The 23,927-nt window shown below is 32.8% G+C and overlaps 1 protein-coding gene across 3 annotated transcripts in view; it reads right to left on the minus strand.

Annotated features, from left to right (window-relative positions):
* Window positions 1–390: 390 nt before the first annotated feature.
* The window catches only part of LOC128676735 (uncharacterized), a 28,183-nt gene continuing 4,646 nt past the window's right edge, over window positions 391–23,927 (minus strand). For 2 of the 3 annotated variants that reach the window (XM_053757032.1, XM_053757031.1), the window contains exons 2-8: window positions 15,263–15,466; window positions 8,357–8,568; window positions 6,264–6,399; window positions 5,586–5,719; window positions 3,942–4,175; window positions 3,524–3,713; window positions 391–3,218 (exon numbers count right to left, since the gene is read on the minus strand). In XM_053757032.1, coding sequence (XP_053613007.1) covers window positions 3,073–3,218; window positions 3,524–3,713; window positions 3,942–4,175; window positions 5,586–5,719; window positions 6,264–6,399; window positions 8,357–8,568; window positions 15,263–15,362 — 1,152 coding nt within the window. In that variant the 5' untranslated portion in view covers window positions 15,363–15,466 and the 3' untranslated portion in view covers window positions 391–3,072. The remainder of the gene's footprint in view (window positions 3,219–3,523; window positions 3,714–3,941; window positions 4,176–5,585; window positions 5,720–6,263; window positions 6,400–8,356; window positions 8,569–15,262; window positions 15,467–23,927) is intronic. The other variant, XM_053757033.1, reaches the window with a different exon arrangement.

The raw sequence follows: 23,927 nt of genomic DNA on the forward strand, positions 1-23,927 counted from the left end.
TTTAAAATATAAAATATTTTAGTATTTTGTGCTATTTCTTAAATTATTCTTTTAAACCAGGCACGATACAGATTGATTTTGATGAAGTATGTATGATTTAGTTGTGATTTGTTAATAAATATTGTGAAGTTCTTTTTAATGTTTTTTTTTACTTATATTTTATAAGTAAAAAAAAAACATTAAAAAGAAGAATACAAAAATTGTATTGTAATTCTCAGAATGTAAATATTTTTATAAGCCCCATGGTTGTCCAACATCTCTTTGGAGCAATATAAGAACCTTTGCTTACCGCCACCTCTCTCACACCTTCATTCCTTTCTCTTTCTACATATCCTGTTTACCAAACGAGGAAAAAGAATAATAATTCTGAAAGAAACAAGGTAAATGTTTCAAGCATTTTTAATATTTCATCACTGACATCGTGCGATAGTATTTTTTAATTTTAAGTACCCATAAATGCTAATTAGCAACCAACAATGGCTTATTTTACATTAATATAGTTTAATTCTATTACTTCAGTTAAAAAAAGTTTGACAAATTCATTATTGTATTTTTCGATTACATCAAGTACATGCTCAGAAAACTGAATACAAAATGACAGGGCAGTTCAAGGTAAAGGAATAAAATAAAATATATGTATATATAAAAACTATATATATAAAAAAGTAAAATAGTGGAATTTAAATAAATTTTAACAATATTCTTATAAATGAACTCTGCCATTTTATTGTGCAAATAAGCTATTGTCGGTCTGACTGCACTATATAAGTTGGTAGAATAGGTACCTATTCTATAATCAATATACACGTAATATTTTAATTACAGTAGCACGTGGATTACAATCGATCTAATTGAAAATATATTTTACTTTAATATACACATTATATCTGTAACTTATCACATGTTTAGCCTAACAAATAAATTTTCTACAATAGTCAGTGTAAAGAGCTGCAGGAAGACTTTCAACACCGGAATAAAGAATCGACTTTTTTATAAGGAAAGAGAACTTTATAACTAAGAAGTCGGTGAAATGTTATAAAATTAGGGGAAAACTCGAAATCATTTTCTATTGAGTGATTTTTGTAGGGGTTTTCATGGAAATCCTGTCGTGTGTATTTAAGATGAAAATATAGTAATAATAGTAGATTGCTTTTTTAATACCGCTTTACTATTATATTACTTCTTACATCGTAATACAAAACACAGAAAAATCACCAAAAAACAATCTACAATATAAAGATGAAATTTTTGTAAGTTTGTATATGTTGTTTTGGCATATTCTTCGGAAAAAAAAAACAAAATAAACGTCGTGTTCTCTTTCCGTCGACTCTTTTCCGGCAATTAATTTAAATATAAATATTTCTGCTTTACAGCGTAACACTAATGATATCGAAAATATTCTGCCAAATACAGGTAATAATCGAAATCTCAAAATATTTTCTTATTTGTAATTCACATGAAATATTATTATTTTATGTTACGATTACGAACACAGTAGAGTGCTCTCGATAACTAATCAGAAACTAAAACATAATAATATCTTTGGTTAGTCTAACATTTAATTTTTGAAGTTTTTCAGATGTTGTCCTAAAAGAGTAAAGCGACAGAATAAAAAAGCAGTAAATATATTACACAAAAACTAATAAATAGCCTATTTTACCTTTTAATGGTTATTGTCACCTTTATTTATGTATATTTAATTCACCTAGACCTACTCCAACATTCTAAATGCATCTAAATAAAATTTACTATTTTGTTTTAATGTCATCTTGCTCGACAGCAAAGAATGGAGGGAGGGGAATGATTTATTTTTAATTTGACCATCCTGTAGTGGTATTAATTTAAGAACAGATTAAAATAACGTAATATCAAAGTGAGAAAATAATGTGATTGGAAATAGTGACATGAAACCGTAATTAATTAGGTACTTTTAGGACAACGTCTTGAGGTATCCTTAACAAAAAATAAAATATGAGGAAAATATGACATAAAACTTTCTTTTTACATTTTCTTTCATATTATTAAGCCGAAATGTATGCATGAAAACTGGTTTAATTTTTTTTATCAATTCAATTTATTTTAATTAATATGACAAGGACCTATTTCCGTTATTTTAAAAGAGGGATCAGACACTAAATAATTCTAGGTAAACGGGTCTTTAAAGTACACAACAATTACTATTAAATCTCTAATATTTTCAAATCTACTCTAAACACTTCATTTTATGAAGGCATATTCACTTTTTATTCTTGTAGGTGTTTTTGTTTTATTTGGCAAAATCCAAATTGTAGAAAATATGTTATCAACGTAAGTATCTACAGAATAATTTACCATGGATACGTCAAATTAGTGTATTGTATCTGTATTCAATTTTGCTAATGATATTTATTAATATTCTTATACAATAGCATGAGCAGGTATTGATAAAAAATTTTATATGCCATTTGTGTTCAGAATACATATTTGAAATTAAATAATAGGTACATACTTAATTAATCACATACATTAAAATTGTATGACTTTATTGTAATGTGAATAATATGGTATGGCAAATATATATTTTTTATTGTAAACAAAAACCAGATATTTCGATTCATCATATAAAAATTATAACATATTGTCATAAAATTTTCACAAAGTACTTAGTATTTTTTATGAACATTATCATATATAATTGACTCTATCGAAGCTCAAGAATGTAAAACAACTTTTATTTAGGATAATTAAAATAACATTTGATACTCGTTAATTGTTTTTTGTGTTTTGAATGTTTAAGTGCAAATCGCTATTTTCACAACAATTTGAACACAGTAACTTGAAAATTCAGGTAAAAAGGTACGTATGTTTAAAATATATAAAAATCTATATCTATAATAGAACAATTCGTAGAATCTAGCAAACATAAACGGGACAACCATTTTTACCTTGAAAGTGAGACGATGGGGCATAAAAATGTAATATAACTTCGTTACATATTTTTATAAACGCTTAAATAAATCTAAAAAGTAGCAGTATGTAAGTGACAAATGAATCACTTATGAACAAGATGGTAGAAGCAAATCTTCAATTTATTCAATTTAATTGGAGCGAAAACTCCCGTATAATGAGTCCATAGCTAACGAGCCATAGTGGGTGGTAATTGTGAAGGCAAGTTGACGTAGCATTGGCCTGGCTGGTCTCCGAGTGTGGCTTCTTCAAGCTGAGTTCGTTTAACGCAACTGCAAAAGTATTAGCAATTCAGTTTATATTTACTTTCGAACTCGAAGTTTGTAGCATTTCTACGGCAGTTCTCGCATTAATCGAAATAAAATTTTGGCTGTACAGCGCTGGATAAGAATACATTTCAGTTGTTTTATAGATGCTTTTTAACAATGCTTCTTAAAATAAAAAGATTGCAAAATTAATATGACAGAAAATAATATTTTTTCAATTACATTGACATGCAAGGCACTTTATTATGGGTATCGGTACTGACTCTGTCACATTAGTGTGACATAAATGAATGAAAGGGTTAGTAGCTTACCGGCGACAGTTTGCTTCTTAATGTCGGCGAATCTTTCGCCTGGTCCCACTTCGTCAGGGATAGTAGCAGTACAGGTCAGCTGTAGTCTGCCATGGGCTGGAGTCCTCAGCTCCGCTATCGACACCCACAGAGACACAGGCGTCACAGGCGGAGTCCGTTGTCTCTCTTGTATCTGTCCCAAATGAGAATTCTAATATGTTAATTATAACCTTGTGCACATAGGGTGAGTTGCACCAGTCAACTTTGATGTTGACTTTGACTTGCGCGTGCAACCCACTCATAGTGTTCAGAAAGGTTATTTGTTGTACAGTCAACAGCACATCAAGTTACCCTGCATGAACCTCTACGGCGAGTTTGCAATGAATTTGGGTAGGTTGATGTACTATTGAGTGTACATAAATTGATGATTTTTAATTACCTTGGACATTTCCTCGCTCTGGGCTTCCTTGAGGGTGCATTTACTGTGCTTGCTGTGGTTGGCTGGTGGCGGGGTGGTTGTCTCGCTCACCAGGGCCCAATATTTAGCCGTGTAGTTGAACTCTGGAGCTATGTACCGGTGTTGGTGCTTCCTGTGTCGGTACCCTGCCCCCCCTTTGGTGCGAGTCATGCTTGACACTCTGTATGAGAAATATCTCACAGCGTCGTCACTCACCTAAAGTAAAATAGTTTGATAAAAAACCATATACTTAAAGCCTAAGAATACGGAGATCATTCTGACTGTTTGTTATTTTAGGTTATTTTTATTTGATATGTTGGTATATTTTTCAGTCACATCAAGATAGTATTAAAGTGCCTACTCTTTTGTTGTATATTTATTTTCGATTTTTTATGGATTAAGACGTCAACAACTCAATATTATATTTCCTTCGAGAAAAGTAAACAAAATTGAAACGGTTATGTAAAACAATCTGTTTATTTTACAGCCCAATTTATTTGATCGTGGTTCATTCGGTGAATTAAATGAAACACAAAAATAAATTGGATTGTTTACTAAATGTGAAAATAACAGGAAATCCAGTTAAGGAGATTTGAGCAATGAGCGCGGTTTAATGTACCGACAAATTGGTTATTGAAGGGAATGTTACGTAAAAGTATAATGATTTTTAGATAGGTATTGACATTCGGAGACGAGAAATTCATTAATTTATTGGTAAGATTCAAACTACTTTTTTATTATTTACATACAACATCACGTCTACCTTAGATACGGATTAGACAAAGTTATGAGTTGCGAAATTCGAAGGCCATATTTAGCTGTATGGCAGGCTTGATGGAAATGAAAGAGATTCAATGAAGATATGTTGCTAAGCCAATCGCCTATGAGAAGAATCTCCGAGAAGTTTAATTCATTCGGTTCGTAGGTATAATTAGGGTGAGTTGCACCGTCAACTTTGACTTTAACTTTAACGTGTACAGAGCAGAGAGTTTAAACGAACAGCGACGCGCTGGTGATACCAACGTCAAATTTGACATAGTAAAGAAATAAAAAGAATCAGAATACAAAATCTAACCAAACCAAAGTATAAAAACTTAATAAATATTTACAACAAAAAATAAACGTACTTTCTTTATTTTGTAATAAATTGAATGATAAAATACGCGACAAAAATATTAATGAAAAAGACGCGTTAGCCCAAATCGCCCCTGGGGTTTGTAATAAACAAACAGTGATTTACCTCTCCCACGAGTTTTGTGTTCGTTCATAAATAAATGTTTTAATGTACATAAGTAACTAGGTATATTTTTACCCCCGACGACAGAAAGAGGTGAGTTGTAAGTTTAACGTATCTGTGTATCTGTCTGTCCGTGGCATCGTAGCAGTCAAACTGCTGAACTGATTTTGATCCACAGATATAAAAACAGTGTTTTAATCTAGTTTTTTTTTTGAAGATAATTTAATTGACAGTGAGAGAGTGTAAAATGAGTGTTCAGCCGTTTGGAAACCATCCTCTTTTCTATCAGATGAAATGATGATGCCAGAAACTTCTGAGGGGGTTTTCTTAAATTACTAATTTATTATTTGAAGTATTATTATTATTTATTGTAGTGATATTCAAGTTACCTTCTCATTGTTAATGTACCAGGTGAGGCGAGGCGCGGGGGCTGCCGGCGCGCTGGTGCAGTTCGCCCGGAGCAGACCACCCACCACCACGTCTGGCTTGCCGAAGGTGATGACCGGAGGGTGCTTTTGAGAATCTGGTGGACAAGATATCGCATTCTACACAGATACAAAATGGCGCGACGCGACTAGATGAGAAAATATCAAATGATGGACGATTATTGCTGATGTGTCCTGTGTATATCCATATATTTGTTACTTTCGCGTCGCGTCGCATCGCATTGCACCCCGACAAAGTTAGTAAGGTCTACCTTACCACCTACGTAGTTCTCTAGAACTACGTAGGTGGTATGGCTCAAAAAATATAGTTACACGCATCCTATGATGATGATCTATGCGTTTTAGTGGTCACTTCTCTCGTCTGCTATCTGTTCTAAGTCATATCATCTGTCCGAAGTAAAGATCAAGCATATTTTAACTACTAGTAAAATTTAACTTATTTTATCATCATAAGATACCATGAGGGAAATGTCAACTCGTTAGTAAGTTACATAAGATAATTCACTTTTATATACGCTGTGGGATATAAGAAATGTATCGTGGTATGAGTTATTCATTGTAATACGAGCATTAAGTATTCAGCGCGGGTGTTACTCCGAATGATAATCATATTTCACTCACATACGACTGTTAGCTGGTGAGGGGGGGAGGCAGCTGTGAAGATGGGCGTCTCCAGGGACACCTCGCACCAGTACAGCCCCGAGGCAGACGGGTCCATGTTGTCTATGGTTATAGAGTTCTCCGTCGCCAAAGACATCTGGGGACAAATTGGTGACATACCATGAACCTTTATTTTATTTATAATAAATCGTAAATAGTTGTCGTAAATGTGTTTTTTTCTATAATTGAGATAACTGCGACTTTCGTTCTTATAATTTCAGGATTAAATTTTTATTCAAGTCACTTTAATACTTTTTCAGTCTTTTTAATTTTAAGTTTTTTTAATTGCATACATTTATTTCGCAAAATCACAATGGAATGTTAATTAGAAAAACAATTTTTTATTCGTAACGAATTAAAATAAACAAATTAAAATAAATAGGAGCAATTAACAATTATTAAAATAATATCATAAACTAGAACAATCGAGTACCTATAAAAAATATATCGATTAAATAATTATAGCTACGCAATTGGTTGTATTTTAACAACTACGTTTATTAAAATGGGAAAGCGATACTTATAACCATTATTGTTTGATCATGTACGTATGTATGATACTATTTCGATACTACATAGTACACACATAGTACCGAAAATGACTAGGATTGTTGATTTAAGCAATATAATTCTATTTCTATGAACTAAATAAATTAATTTGCTGATGGAAATTATCAATCTAATACAAATAAAAAATACATAAGGACATAAAGTTTTCCATGAATTACAATATTTTGGATATTATATCATCATTTGCACTTAAGTATAGCATGGTACTTATATAATTTTTGATTTATATCATTATTTCATTTTTCATTATTTCGCGGAAACAAATCGTTTGACTCTATATTTCACTCATCAAATATACTACATACATAACTTCACTCAACGATGATACTAAATTTATAAAATGTTTTCACCAAGTAACCAGCAAATTGACGTTTCTTTTAATTTTTTTTTTAATCATATTCTATAAAAGTAGAGGACTTTGCCTAGCACTGAGACTCAAAATAAGCTTTAAAAATTACATTATCTCTTGTCTCAATTAATACATTATTATTTTTGTTTTATTTCTTTTATATAATTAAGGTAGGTTATATTACTGGTTCTTATAATTTTCTTTTACGTCGTTCGTTCGCAGTAGATACGTCACAGCATAAGCCATTTCAATACGATCATATGTAATATTGTATACACACACACCTACTACATGCCTATTTCATTTGGAATATTTCTTACTTTATATATAATGAAACAAGGAATATAAATTGGAAGTGTCTGGCGAACGTTTAATTTAATTAAGTAGGTATATTGTTCTAAACCGACTTGATTAAGGTAAATTTATGTTTTTTCTGTATAGAATTTATGCAATCACAGAGGGCGATATTATCACAAGGTAGTTCGGAATATAAATGTATTTATGTTTAATAATTGCCAGTTATTCTTTTAAAATTGTACCTTTTGATGTCGCAATACTTATGACGATAATAACTGGATATAATTAGCAATAAGTATATATTATTTTGGTCTATATGTATATACTATTTTGCATTAATATTATTTTTATGCGTAATAGAGATATTTTGTATTGTATTGATTAAAAAACCAATACTGTGGTTGCACTATTCAATTTTGATGTTAAAATTAACCTGCAAAGAAAACGCAAAACGGCGGCAGGCGGCACACAGGTATTGGTGTTCATATGTTCTATAGGTACAAAATAAATATAAGTACAAAGTAAAATAAAGACGAACAGTTATACATATATCACTAAAATTTGGCTTCATTATGTAAAATATTTTATGAAATTTCTAATATGCGCAGGAAATATAACAATATTTAGTGTATTCAGTATGATGTATAAAATGGAGCCTGATGAATATTTCAATGAAATATTTCCTGTTTCTATAGCTAAATTCATTATTGTGTCCTATTTAGAGAAACTATAAAACTTCTACATTAAATAATAATAATTTGTTTTTCTATACTAATTGTACTTTTTATTTAAAATTTTTATTTTTTACTCAGCGAATGCTTACTCTGCACAAACTTACATTCAACTTTCCTCCACTGAACGTGTAATTAGTGAAGGGTGGCACTCTCTCGCGGACGTACTGCAGCAGCTTAGACTGGGACCTGAGGAACTCCACCTTGTAGAGCAGATGAGGAGGCACCTGGTGCAGGCACTGCAGTGTGGCGGAGCCCCCGCGCGCGACCCAGCTCGGCGCCGCCAGCCGCACGTCCAGGTCTGTGGCTTGACCATAACCTGAGGTAGAAGTGTAGCATTATCATAATAGTACCTATCTTTGGTATCAGGACCAGCGTCGTGGTTGTCGCCACAACATGCTCATTCATTAGTGTGTAATTGCTAACACTGGTGTCAAATTTTGTTCAAGTCTAAAGGCCTCTGATATGACTTCCTGCTACCACTACGTCGTTATGCTGAGAGGAGACCCTTTTGGTACATTATTATTGACGCCTCTCATACGGTTTAGTTAGCGTTCGCAATAATGCCAATAAAAAGTTATTTATGTGTATTAAGGATTAAAATCAATAAGGACCTAATGTGAGGAGGTGACAATATCGGGTGAAAAGATTTTTAGGAAATCCAATGCAGAAATTTTGATCAATCAAAAAATATCTTGGGAAAATTTCTTAGCATTACTTACTCTTACACTTTCGTAATCCTATCCTCATTAAACGAGAAAGTGGGAAATGAAAAATGTTACGGTCTTTTCCCGTAGATCGTAAAATGGATAATGTCATGTCTATTTAAAGCGCAGCCGTAACCTAGGTATCGCTATCGGAAGATATTTTCTACGCGAGTATCTAAAAAGTGCTGGCTAGGCCTTTCATGAGCAGCATTTCTTTACCAGTTTGACGACCTCGGTGGCGCAGTAGTAAAGTGCTTGCCACTGAACTTAGAGGTCCCGGGTTCGAACCCCAGTCGGGTCATGATGGAAAATCTTCATCTTCTCATCATCTTTTTTGGATTGGCCCGGGTTCAATGTGATTGTATTTGTTATAGAATATAGTATCCCATAACACAAGTCTCGAACTTACTTTGGGGCTAGCTCAATCTGTGTGATTTTATCCTAATATATTTATTTATTTAGTTTATTATTTGTGCGACTTACTGAAGTTTACTTTGATACCTTAATTCTATTTATCTGGTATCCATTTATGCCATAAATTAGACAATAGAATAACTATCCAATTTTGTCTAGACTTACTAAGCCTATTTCTTGCTTTATATTTCAATTGAATATAAAAATAGACGAGTTCAAAGAAATAAGATATCCAGACTATCGATCAGAAGAATTGATTTAAAAAACACTAAGGAAAAGCGATTGACCCTTGCTGGACCAGAAGGGAATTATATGTACGAACGTATATACGAGCGCATTTCAATGATACGATCAGAGGAAACTCTGCAATAATATCAATGTATAATTAAATCAGGTAGCAAATTATTATAATAATATTATTCACTATACTATGAATTTAATTCAAATTACAAAAAGTTTGAAATGTTCTTGTCTCCCTTGCCACGTGATGGCTAATGGCCTCAATGTCTTTATCTATGTATTTATATGCAATATTTATATACTAACACATTAGCACAAATTTAGCTCTCATTCCTTCGTAGTGGTATATACAATAAATAAACGAAATATTAGGTGAAACTCATTGCTATGACAGTCGCACGGTGCGAGTGTCCCGCCCGCGTCCGAAACTCCGAATGTAATAGGGTCACATTCCATTTAGAGTTTCAATTTCATCGTACATTCGCGGGAGTGCGAAGTTTATAGCAGACATGCCTGAATACTTTATGTTCCGTTCTGATTTTATAATACAAAATGGAATTAAAAGCAGCCATGAAACGTTTTTGAAAGAACGCTCTCATTTACTGAAAACCATCAGTCTTTCTACTCAGACCAACTGAAACTACAATTAATTATTAATTCTCAACGGATCTTTTTGGTTGGTCCATTGGGAATATTTTATCAGTTATTTTTGTAAATATTTGAACTTATTTGACAGTAATTATATGAATATGATTACTATTCCATTATCTAGACCACTAAACTAGTTAATCGCGTGACTTTTTGTTTAGCTCCTTAATTCTCCTCATTGCAACCAAATTTGCCATGACATTGACAGTTTCAGTGCATCGACCAATTTTATCAGTCATTATTATCATTTTGAGTTAGTTTTTTTTTGTTTTTATTTTTATTGTATGTTTTTCTGAGTTTAGGCGAGCAAAATATTTGTGCACGTACTGTTCGCTCGAAATAATTTGATCAAATTGTATAGTATTTGATTTTATATAGGTTTTTGAGTTGGAACTTATAACAACCAGTTTGCGAACTAAAAAAAGAAAAAATAATAATTTCATCGTCATCACTTTCCATAACTAAAAGAACAACTCCAACAACAAGATTATAAAAAGATTTGAAAATTACACATTCCATAGTAATATATGTAGTTATTTTTTGTTTAGGTACGGGGAAAAGAAAGTAGGAGGAAAAATTTTGCTTAGTAAAATTGTTTGCTTAGCATAGCAACCTTTTCCCTTTAAATGTACATTGCATATAAATAAACCCCTTTGTAAAGTGTACGACACAAACGTGTCTGAACTTGTTTGCTGACCTGAAAGAACCAACATTTTTTTTTCATATCTTTCATGCAAAGGAAACGAAAACAAACATGGATCTTTTTACTTTGTACGTGTTGCATTATATTACATAAATATTTTTTCACGTTTATCTAAATATTGGGTTCGAATTATTAGAAATGTGAAATCATCGCATCGCGCGGTATGGAAATACTGATATATACCTGTAGTTATTACTTTCTGATCAAGAGCGGGATGAAAATTAAAAAAATAAAATTTGTTGGTTAGGTTCCAGCTAGTGATAATTTAAAAAAATAGCAAGACTACCAGGAACTCGCGTGTTCCAATAATTAAAATTTTGAACGGATTATCTGTTCAAAATTTTAATTATTGGTTTGGTCAAAATTTTATAATTAATGGTTGGTTTAATTATTTTGTTGGTTAATCTAAAAAAATGTTATAATTAAAAATGTAAGTTTTTTTGTATGTTAAAAACCTAAATGCCTGCTCAGATATATCCGCTCTCACTATCATCACTATTATCATTACTTAGTATAAAACAAAGTCGCATTCCTATCAATGTTTGCTTAGATCTTTAAAACTACGCAACGGATCTTGTTGCAAGATTTTTTAATAGATAGAGTGATTCAAGAGGAAGGTTTATTATGTATATAACATCCCAAGTAACATAATCTTCTACTATAAGAGATCGGAGAAAGTTTTGGAATGTGCTATCTAATATTGCACCCGTTCGAAGTCCGGGCGAGTTTTGTATAAATTGATAAGTACAAAGATAAAACTGACAAAACGCGAAATGACGCAGTAGAAGTACGTGCTACAGTATGTTAGTAGGTACATAATTATTATATGTAGTGCTCATATAAGTCAATGGCTAAAATATATCATCTATACATATAAATTCAGGTTTTTTAAATTCAGTATAGACAATATAACACTATCTGCCACGATTATTTTCTTTTCGTGTATTTCTAATACGTATTTTTCTTTCTTGTATGAGCGCAACGTAAGTCATAACGAGGTCTATAGTTTTCTCTGTCAATACCCGTGATACTAGCATTATTTTGAAAGAAACGCCAGCCACCTCTCCGTCTCGTTGAGATTTATTGCTTTTCAAAAACCTCAATTTTCCGCTCGCTGCCGTCGTGAATTTTGAACTGAGAAATTTCAATATTTTCAGAGGATTTATTACATCTGAATGTTAAATTAACTCTACGAAAACCTCGCTACGCTTTTACTACAAATTAAATTAGGTAAGATGCAAGAATTTGCTTACTTACTTATAAGTTTATATTAAGTAGTATCTTTCCTACCAAATTTAAATTAATTTTTCCTTATGCTAAAGCACAGTAGTGTAGCAAACATTTTATGCAAAATCTAATAGAGTAATTATGTAAAATAAGATAAATACATTCACGTCTAAGTAGTTGTGCTTTGCGTGGCACATTTAATAACCGGGCGTGTGTCCGGCATCCGGTTCGCGTCCGGTACATGTCACGTGACAATGACGTGCTCAACACGTCCGGTCGAGGCTCGAGAGATCACTAAATCAAATCAGGGAAACTGTATCTGAACTCAAGAGCATAAACAAATAGCTACCCTAGTCTGTATAATGCTCTTCAGATGAGAAGGGAAGAACATACTTATATCCTTCCCACTTCTTTATTTAAAGCCCACTCGTGACATTAATTTCTAGCATTCTTATTATGTGGTAACTAACAGTTGATAAATAATGCAGTAAGCAAGCTTCGTATAGGTATTATATTTGTTTTCTTAGCATGCAACATGTATGTATATTTTATTATGTTGTACAGTAGCTTACAGCTTCATGTTACAGTAGGTCTAATCAGATGCATACCGCAGGATTGGTAATCTTAATTAGGATGTTGAATTACATTGCTAATTACATTCGTATGTTAGTTGCTGGATTGGATGTATACCTCTCAGTAGTATTAAAAACAAGCATGCGGTCCACTTGATCGGAAGTGGTCACCGCAAAATAAGCTGCTGCAATATTCTTTTACGCCCTTTTTGAAGAACTTCATGTTCAATCTCAGCCGGTTAACAACTTTTAATATTCAACATATTCAAAAGGAATATAGAATCACAAGTCAGTTATTCTATCCATGTTACCTACTATAAATATACCTTTTACATTAAGTACTGCTGGATTGTTTTTTCTTTTTGTTAATAGATCTTCAGTTAGATACATGTAGTGATCTCCCAACAATTGTTTGATTGAAAAAAGTAATGAATCATTCGGTTTACTTCTACCAAAAAAAAATGGTTATTCCTTTAGGATTTTATATTTCAGTTATAGCAAATTGCGTGTCCGCTGAGAATAAAAATAACCGCCGGAATAAAAATATATTTTGGGATGGAACGGAAAAGAATCGAGTTAAATGATTACAGGGACCAGCTTAAAAAATAAATGACTAATGATCATTATAAATTACATCGATTTTTAAAACATCACTCATCTTGTTTACGAAAAAATAAACCTTCACAATTTTTAAGATTTGACTGTGATTTCACGCCCGGCCCCTTCCCTCACGTCAATTTCGTCGTTGGAAATGCTATTTTTGCCTATCAGTTTCATCCCTTAGTTGCTTTCTAGAGCGGAACCACACGTCACAAAACTAAGACGTACGTACTTACCTTGTATAAACTGCTAAAAAATATTTTACTGCCTTCATCAGAATGTTATTTCATGATAGCATTGTCTATCTATCTCTCGGGCAATCATGAGTTTGATACAGATTCCTCCCACTTATGTTGACCCTTACCACTTTTAAAATATTAATTGAAACCACAAATTGATAAACTAAATAGCCTTCATTATTGGGAGGCAAGGTATGAACAGATTTTGCATATTCGAAATGTGCCCATAATTAATTAACGTGGTTTTGGGAGTGTCCAAATAAACAATGAAATAATAAATTACTATTGCGTATTGTTGAATAGTAAATGAGAGCTGCGTGGCTTACTTTTGATATCCTTCAACTTCAACAGCCATTAAACCATATCTTCTGCTCGGTAATTTTGGTCACCCATCCAATGACCGACCTTTATGAGAGTGTCTTAACCGCCACTATCACAGCCTGAGCGTGTTAACCACTGCGCCTTAACCTTACCTACATATTACAAAAAGAAATCTCCTGTCTGTCACGTCTATCTATGTGATAAAAATCTTGCGGATGGATTTTTGTACGATAATCACCTCTTTCTTTTTTGATAGAAAGATTATAGGTATAGATAGTGTGATTCCTGGTAGCTATAATTTATTATGGTGTTATCAGAACGAAGCCAGGGCGGGCCGCCTATTTTATGATAAAAAAAATATTTGCATATCTATAATCAAGGTGCTAATTCCATGTAATTAATTATATGTCATATTTATAGTAAACATGAATACGGACAGCATCTAAAATTAAAGGTTAATTATTCAAACTTAACATTGAAATGACGTCAATACGTAACGTACGTAACGTATACATAAATTATTGAATGGTCATTAAAATGATTATACATTTTATATAATTGATAGGACAGATTGAAAGTAGAACCAATCTAAATGCTGGTCATTTTTACGTAATATGCGCGAGGATACTGGTAAATAAATAAATAGATCCAATGAATTCGAACAAACTAATGCATATTTTATATGTGATACCTATAACTTGGTTTACTATGTATGGCTGCCGTGGGCCGCCCTAACGATATCGGTAGTAAATGGCAAACTGAGTTAAGTAACTAAGGATGAGTTTCACCAGTCAAATTTGCCGTTGACTTTAATCTGCGCGCCACCTTGTTTAGATCAAATGGCGTACTTAGCGTTTTTCTGCGCAGGTTAAAGTTAATTGATGCAACCCACTTTAGTTGCAAAAACCCACGTTAGTGCAAAAATAGTGTGCATATTTGTAAAGTAGAAACTGAAATTGAGTGACAGCTTATATACTATTATTGGGTACAATATAAAGAAGGCAGAAGCAACTAATCAAAATATTAGTTTTCTCATACTCGAACAAGCCGAATGTGACGTAAAATGCTGTCGATCCCTCAAGTCTTATTTAGCTCATATAAGAAATAGAAAGGAATGCTTATTAGAAATACATGAGAAGGAAACGATACAGAACGCTGTTATCTTATGTCCCTCATCACGTACCCGGTCGAATCTACAACTTTGTATGAAATTAGCCGGATTGGGCTAGGAAGTTGTATGGAAATCTTCTATCTCATTTGGTTACACTCGGCCGTCGTCTATATAGTTTTCTATATTAAAACCGCAACGTTTCGTGCAAGACGTGTATTAAATAAAACTCACCTTGTTTTAGAACGTACAGTAGAAAGGGAATGTAGAAGCCCCATGACGGGATTCTTGTTTTCTGCATCTCCAAAAATATTTTTCTATGCCATAATATCATGTACACACTTGGATTTAGCACTTTATATCACAATATATTCTTTAATTTAGACATATTTTCTCTATTTCCTCTGTTCACTTTTTGTCACATGTCTGATGATGATTCTGAAAAGAAACATAAAATATATTACAACTCATGTTCTCTGTTTTAATAGCTTCGCCTGTTCAAAAGGCTTTTAATAGTAAATATGGACGAGCTCAAATATACAATTTTAAAGGAATGAAACATGGTCCTCTTAATTGCGAGTCATTAGAATAATAAGTAGGTATAACTAATACTTAATGGTTACAACTTAATTCGATTCTTTCTTTAATTAAATAATGGAAAGTTTTCAACGGCTCACCATACTAAGCTTGCATCGCAGTCCTATAAACCCAAACAGCAACGAACACAAAACACCTAAAACCGTAAATCTGTGAAAACAGATATATTTTTTCGCACCGGGAATCGAACCCAGGATCTTGAGATGGCAGAACTATATGCCACAAATTGCCGCGATCTTCCCTCTTGATAACATTTAAATGAACGAAATCGTATTTCGTAAAAATATAATGGTTAATATAAATATATCTCATGATCATGAGTTTCGTAAGATATCCATCAAATGCGTGCGTTGCAATACGAAGGACGGCCGGGTCGTATCGGCCTACATCAATCCTCGTCCCTACACGATAATAAAGGGTTTGCTTATGTCCCGACGTCCCTACATTTTATTGAATAAAACACCGATATATCTTAATTCAATGTGACTATAAACATTAGACGAAAAATGTTTTTTGGCTCTCCTGAAATATTGTTTCGGTGATTACGCCCCGGAAGGTATCAATTTGTTACAAGAGATTTTTGACAATGAGTATTACCTTGCCTTTTTGATATCAGATTTACAATGCTGTTAATTGAACTGTTTGTGGTTGAATATTTGGTTGAAGTGTCGATATGGAAATTAGGGGTGATGAAAAAGAGAACTGAAAAAATTTTAAATAAGAAACCATAATGCACTGTATTCACTTGTTCATAAACAAGGCTCGCGGACAAAATATAAATAGGTAAAGAAAGGTCAAATGACCTTTTCATTTTCGGCTCTAAATAATTTCATGTATGTTCAATTTTTTACATTCTATTTTAGTAATCGGCCAGTACCAAGATATGTTATTAGGTTTGTTTTTTTGTACAGAGCAAAGCACATATTTTCGATCAATTTCTAAGTACATAAGTAGGTACAATAATGATAGTCTCAAGTTTCTACAAAGGTATAGTACATTTCCAATAGGTATAGCGAAGTCTAGTATTGTCTGGTTATGATGAAAATACAGGCATCTTTGTAGTAGATAACCTTTACTGTTTTAAAATAACAGAAAACATTAAACTCATAATTGTCGCCCGCTCGATGCTATGTAAAGTCGGGATCAGATAAACCTATCCCATCACTTAACAACTGGTAGTAAGTTGGGAACTAATATGGGAACAGGTTGGCAATGTATGAATAATATATCTTAGTGAAAACCGTAAAAACGTCGTACGTTAATAATAAAGTACTTTACGTTTTTATTAACTGATCGAAAATTATAACCTACAAAATTTGCTAATGTGAATACTACAATAGGGATAATTAAAAATTATGACAAGTACAAAATATTATTTTCTGTTTTTTGACTAATTTTCCGTCTTTTGTAATGTCAGTATTACAATTATTGTAAGTAATAATTATAACTATTGTAAGTTCAGTTTTTTGGTTGCCATCAAGTCAAATCATATATTTTTTCATATGTCAAATACAAAAAAAAATATGGGGCTTACATGATAATGGGGTCGAACTGACGTCACAAATCTTGAAGTCTAAAAGCGTTTCGATTATAGTTTAATCGGAACTAAAAATATACTAAAACTTACTATATATAAATATGATATTTGATTACGGCGGTTTCATATGTGTATGCAATTATACATATTTTTATTTTATGCACCCTATTATGTTCTAAAAATATTGATATTTGTGGATATGCCTTTTCATCCGAAAGTAATTGAAATAAAATCTTGATTTAAAATTTTGACGTGGAGCAGTATCTAAAAATTTATTATTAATATGATACTATGCGCTAGGTCACATTCATAGTTAAAATAGGTTGTTGGAAGAATAGCATCGCTCTTTACAAGATCGTGACGAGAGAATCCGGAAAGGCTTTTACGAGACATGAATTTGCTAAAGTCAGTAAATCTTTTTGGCGTGTAAATGTAAATGTACATGTCACTGTGATATTTAGTTCAACCACATTTGTTCCGCAAAATTTATTGGTTAGTTTCCTTATTAGGGAATATAAAAAATTACTTTTTGACCCATTTTAAATTATATGATATTTCTCAAAATTACAAGTACCACATTTGAGGCACAATATAGGCTTATTCATGATATTATTTTTCTTTTATACATACAAAACGTTGCTAATATTTAGTAATATAATATAGTAGATGAACATGTTATGATAGTAATCGAGGGCTGAGGGAAAAAGTGTATGCGATAGTGAGATGCAGATACATGGCATTATTCTGATACGCGGTAATGATCCACAATAGATAAACAATTGTTTGAGCAGCGCATTTGTACCGGTTACAAAGTAGACATTCGATTATGATCTAAAGGTCTCAGATTAGATCTGATTTAGACAACATAAATTTGTAAACCAGATAAAGAACCCTAAAAATAATAAAAACATAGTCAAAGAAAACGTGACAATGTTGTATTCAAGTTAAAGTATTCAAAGTACTATAAAAATCTATAGAGCTATAGATACTTTAAGCTCTCCGTCACAGCTGCTCCACTAACTAATTAACTTGAGTTAAGCAAATACTTAAGTCTACCGCGTAATTATTTTCTAGCTTTTGCCTTTATTGCAAGAAGGAAATAAATTGCATCTCGTTTATCGTTGTACAACAGGTAATCTGTTTCAAGGCGGAAGCAAACTGTAAATGCAATTTACTACAAAAAAGTTATGACTTTACCCATACTTACTAGCTGTTTTATACATGTTAGTACGGCTAAACCTCGAAGTGGGCGGCTAAACCTAGGTTTAGCCTTTACCATTCGGTCTAGACCTAAATAGGCGCAGCCAGTCTGAGATGTTATACCTAGACATTGCCTTTTTATACTCGTCTGGACCTATGTTTACATACATATAGACAAGGGTTTTATTACATTTAGGCATTGGAGGAGATAGAGAGCCGGATATTCTCGGCCAAATAGACATAAATGTTTTGCGCCCTATAAATTATCACTCCATCGCCAAAAATAAAAAAGACGTTAATGTTTCTTCAAAAAGTATATTTAAAAATTATACAAACTTGAATAGTGTGTAACTTTTTTTAATTGATTTGAATTTGTGAAGATTCTAATGAATTTCCAAGAATGCTTGTTGACCTCATAGACATCACAAGTTTCTAAACATCGCTACATTGTGTGCCAGATATACATAAGAAAGAAACACAGTAATTTAGAAAGCAAGTACAAAGGAGCTGCTTGTTTCGAAGTTAATTATTCATTTGATAGTAGGTTTTACTCTTTATAAAACGTACTAAAAGTAGAAAAGCGCTATAGCAATGGGCTGAAGGCAAAGTTTAGAATAAACGATTGCGAGTGCAAGTCCAATCGAGCGAGCTAGTATTGTTAAAAAAGCAATAAAAGGCGAGATCAAAAGAAGAATTATAAATTAAAATAGAGCGACTTTTCAAAGCTTAAAACGAAATAAATTACTTATAACCTTTGGCCTTCGTTAAATTTGGCTATCGTACTAACATTTTCTGTGAGTACCTATGTTTAATACTGAGAAGTAATAAATAATATTAATGATCGTATTTGTATGTATAAAGTACATTTTACCTTATCGACGTGGTCATTGGTAGCTGTTTGCTTGAAAATTCGTATCGGATGGAAACGAGTAAAATAAAGTTTGTGAGGGTTTTTTCTGGAGACTGAGGGAGTGTTTGGAGTCAAGAAGCCCTTCACGTCAGCAAATATTAGGCTAAATTATCCTAGATGGGCGGAACTATTGATCGTCGCTCCATGGTGGTCGCTGTCGCTCGTTAGTCGGCCCTTTTGTGGACAAACTTCGTCAATTTACATTTTTTTCTCCGTCCCTACTTATTAAATTTGCCTAAAACTTCAGAAGGAAAAAATACGCTCAAGTGTCTGTACCAAACTATACTGGTTGTAGAAAAATATTAAGTTATTTTTTTCGGTGGTATGCGCTGAAAGGAGTCTTGTTTAGTTAAATTTATTCTACGTCTTTCAGTATAGAGTGTGTTATAGTAATGTTTTATTTAAGTCAACTAAGGCATTTGTCATGACTTTTACAACTACCTACTAACATACTATTAGCACAATAGTGAATTTAAATTGTCAACCAGTGTGCAGTGCAGATTTCTCTCACGATGATTTTCTTTACCGGAAGTAAGTGGTGGTCAATTTCAGTTCATTATAGTTTACGACTACTTGCCACTAGATATCGGTGGGTAGTCATTTATATATAACACACTCTAAAATAATTGGTGGTCTATATAATTGATACACAAACTCATGTGGCTCGAGTAGAATATGAAACTGGGGCATTTTGATCACAGGCGGACGGTCCCACCGCTTATTTAATGTGACAAACATACATGAACAGAAACTGAAATCCAGAACCATATTAATTAATTATGAGGATCGAATTATTAAGTTAGTACAAAGAAACAATATTTTTACTAGCCAAACGTTTATCTAATGAGTGTTTGGACCTTTCCTATATTTTCAATCTTTGTCACTTGTAGTCCTTCCGACAGTGAAAAACCATAACAAATAACCCAAAAATAAAGACAGGATGTTTTTATGATCGTACGTGACAGTGCCCATGATATAGCGACTCAGATTAAGACGGTAATGTTGGCCTTTGACACCCTAATAGAAAAATATGGTTTCCTTTCATTTGTTGTGACAGTCGCTTTTTTATGTTTTTACCGTTATGTGGCTTCGCAGAATTACAGGAAGGTCAAAGGAAAATGTAAATGGCAGACGAGGCAAAGTACTGTCATTGTACACAACGCCACGGTGACGACTACTACGAATGAATATGTTATGGACAAAAAGTCATTAGAAGAGACAGTAAAGTGTTTTTTAATAAGTTTTATTAAATAAATATAATACAGATGGTATTGAACACAAATTCCTACAGCAATACATGTCTTATAATTATGATTTTTTAAAGCATAGGTTAATTTTACATTACTTTTGCGATAATTTATCTCGTAAATAGTTTACTGAATGCAAAAATAGAAAAAAAGTAACATACATTTCTAGCAATTTCTTATACAAACATATTAAAATATCCATAAATATGCAATCCCTACTCTCTCTCTTATCTTTGATGTTCACAGATGCATTATAATAAAAAACCTTGAACTTTTGAAGATTCGTATATAATTTTGCAACCGGCCGCCTGCCTGACGTCAACCCTCCATGGGGATGATATTGTTGTCTATCAGCTGCTAAGGTTTTGTGTCCCTTAGTCGCTATGGATACACCAGACACCTACGGGAAGATATGGAGTGCTTCTATTTTAGGGTGGAGCCATAGAAACATAATACTAATACATCATTTTGTTATTACTAGCTAAAAAGTAAATAAGGTTTTTTCAAAAAATATAAAGAGTAAGAAAAGAATACATATTTAATTCAACACTAAACAATAAGAGTAGGAAAACGCACGACATGTATGTAGAAATATGGTTGAAACATGTTGAAACAGGTTGAAACTAAACAAGATTGTAAATGACATGGTTCTGAAAACAATAGCACTCAAACTCAAGCTGGACAATGCACTAGCCTCATGTCGTTGAACACAATACCAAAATGGCCAGCCATTTCATCTGTTCTGCATTTTCATAAATTGAGTCCCATCCCACAAGAGCCCAGAGTTGCAATTTATTACTGTTTCCTGCACCTCGCCCTAGCCTCTGTTTGTACCTCGCTTCATTAACTATAGCTATTCCAAATTTCATCAGTATCGGTCCAACGGGTTAGGCGCAAAAGCATGATAGGCATAAAGACTTTCGCATTTGAAATATTACTAAGGAAGTATTGCTTAATTAAAAGCAGTAAAAATCGTTATTATACAAAGTTTTGAATAAAACAGTTTTCTATTAAGTAGATTTCTAGAAGATCTACGGGTAAAAGTTTAATCAACAATGCCAGAGAGTGTCGTGTACATTTCACTACAAGTTTAATGAAAAAGTACTGCTTTTATATTGTTTAGATGCCACGCGTGTACCACCGTCCATTGTGTCGACTATCTCTCGGTAAGTATGAAATATTTTCTATTGTGTCACCATGTCACAGATTTTCTTTACACACACGGCCGCCCATTTTTAAATAAAAATGTGAAGAGCACTCATTCACTTTACTTAATTTTAAAACTGCTAAGCCAAGAAGAATATAGTATATTTTATTTTTGTTCGTCAGCTTTTGGAACAATATTTTGAACTGCAAATGTACGTATCGTACTCAATTCGAAACAAAAATTTTGGCCAAGCAATATATATTTTGAGCCTGCCTGTATCTAAGTAAAGCCTGTATCTATTGTATGAAAAGAAAAGATACCTGTACTCCATGTGAGAGGTAAACCGAGAAAACTAGTAGTGTTTTAATCAATTAGAATTAAATAAATAAGATATGGACAAATCACACAGGTAGCCCCCAAACTAAGTTCGAGTTGATGTTATGGACTAACTCAACGATACTATATTTTATAGATTTAGATATTTTGAATACTTAAGAATGTACTAAATATTAAACAGTATTAGAAAAAGCTTCAACATCCCGGTAGAGTTGAGATATAAATACGGTTTTAAACGAAGCGGGTGAATCGTTACCAGTCGTCAATGAGGTGTGAATGAAACACCCCCATTCAGAGCCCCTATTGAGGAAGCAAAAAGACGATTGTTAACCTGTTTCAAAATTATAGTTTTTGCGATGGTATAATTTTATTATGTTTTTAAATGGACTTTCCAATCAACTTTAAATCTTCGTATAATGATCCAGCGCCATTATTGCAGCCAATGAATTATCACAATGGTCTAGATAAAATAGATATAATTCATGAATTATCTATTTTCTCTGGACCATAAAAAGCGGACATGTTTTTCATAGAGAGCAGAACATTTTTTTCAAATTTTTTGATCTTGTCATCTACCCTATTCGATATTAGTTAAACATGGTATTGGATGATATAACTTGGAGGAACGCAGAGTAACATTTATTATGTTTTCTGCAATCAAGCAAATATTTATGTTGTCGACTTCGAACGACGTCGCGACGTCAGAGAAAATAAATGTAACATATAAGCTGGATGCTTGTGTTGTTATTTTGTGAAAAGTTCAATTAGTTATCACCGAAATAACATGTAATATTTTGCCATCCAATCGTATTTTACCATTTCGTTTTCTTTTCATATTTATTTTCCATATGTGACATTTAGTACCTTAATATCAATATGGTTTAAAAAAAATCCTATTCTCTCTACATATGATTGTATGAATGTACTTTGACATTTTAATTAGCGTTATAGCGATCATAACACGCGCGATGTTTTAAATGAGTAATATTAACGTATTCAAATTTTTTCTTCTTTTACGAAACGGAAATATGATATTTACAATGAAAACAATAAGAGGAAGAACTATTGCTGAAACTACCTGAAATGGATTAACTGTGGCGAAACCGGAGTTTTTCCCAAATGAAATGGCGTTACGTAATCTTATTTGGAGATAATTAAGTCGGAAATGTAGTAGGTAATTGCTGAAACCAAAATACGTAAAAGGATGTCGTCTCCCTTGATTCATTAGTGCGCAGCTGACACCTTAAATCACGGAAATTGAAATGGTTCCCGTGTGTTTCTTAGAAAACGCAGTGGTTTATTGAATCTCAAGCTTGAGAAAATTGTGTTCAATTTTGAAGCAATTGCGGGGAAACACCGCGTGTATTGCTTATATGTTGCGCTGTTATTAAGTACTACTCTTTCTTTATTTTCTATGGTCATTACTGTTGCAATCGTTGTTATTAATTGCAAGTCTGGAATGGAAGGTACTTTATGATTACTTTTGTTAAGGTGAGCTTGCACCAGTCACTTTGTCGTTGACCGCACGCCACCGTCGTTTGGACAACATAGCATAATTTGCGATTTTCTGCGCGGCTTCAAGTTAAAATCTGAGTAGACTTGTGCAACTCACGCTTAAAATTAACAAAAGAATTATTAATTAGAATGTTGTCTCGTTCTCCATAATCATGTTTGGATATTATTGTATTTATGTCAATTAAAATGAAATGAACATGTTCAATAAATATTTTGTATTACTCGTTTAGATCATATATATATAAAAGCAAAAAAAAAATGTCTAGCGCTTAATTATTGAATACTAGCTGTCGCCCGCAGCTCCCCCCGGTAGCTTATGTTTGTCCTCGGGTCATTAACTACATCTTTCTAATTCGGAATTTCATCAGCAAAATACCAGTGGTTAAGCCATGAAAACGAGACAGATAGAC

Source organism: Plodia interpunctella, chromosome 16 (genome assembly GCF_027563975.2).
Source record: "Plodia interpunctella isolate USDA-ARS_2022_Savannah chromosome 16, ilPloInte3.2, whole genome shotgun sequence".
NCBI lineage: Eukaryota > Metazoa > Arthropoda > Insecta > Lepidoptera > Pyralidae > Plodia > Plodia interpunctella.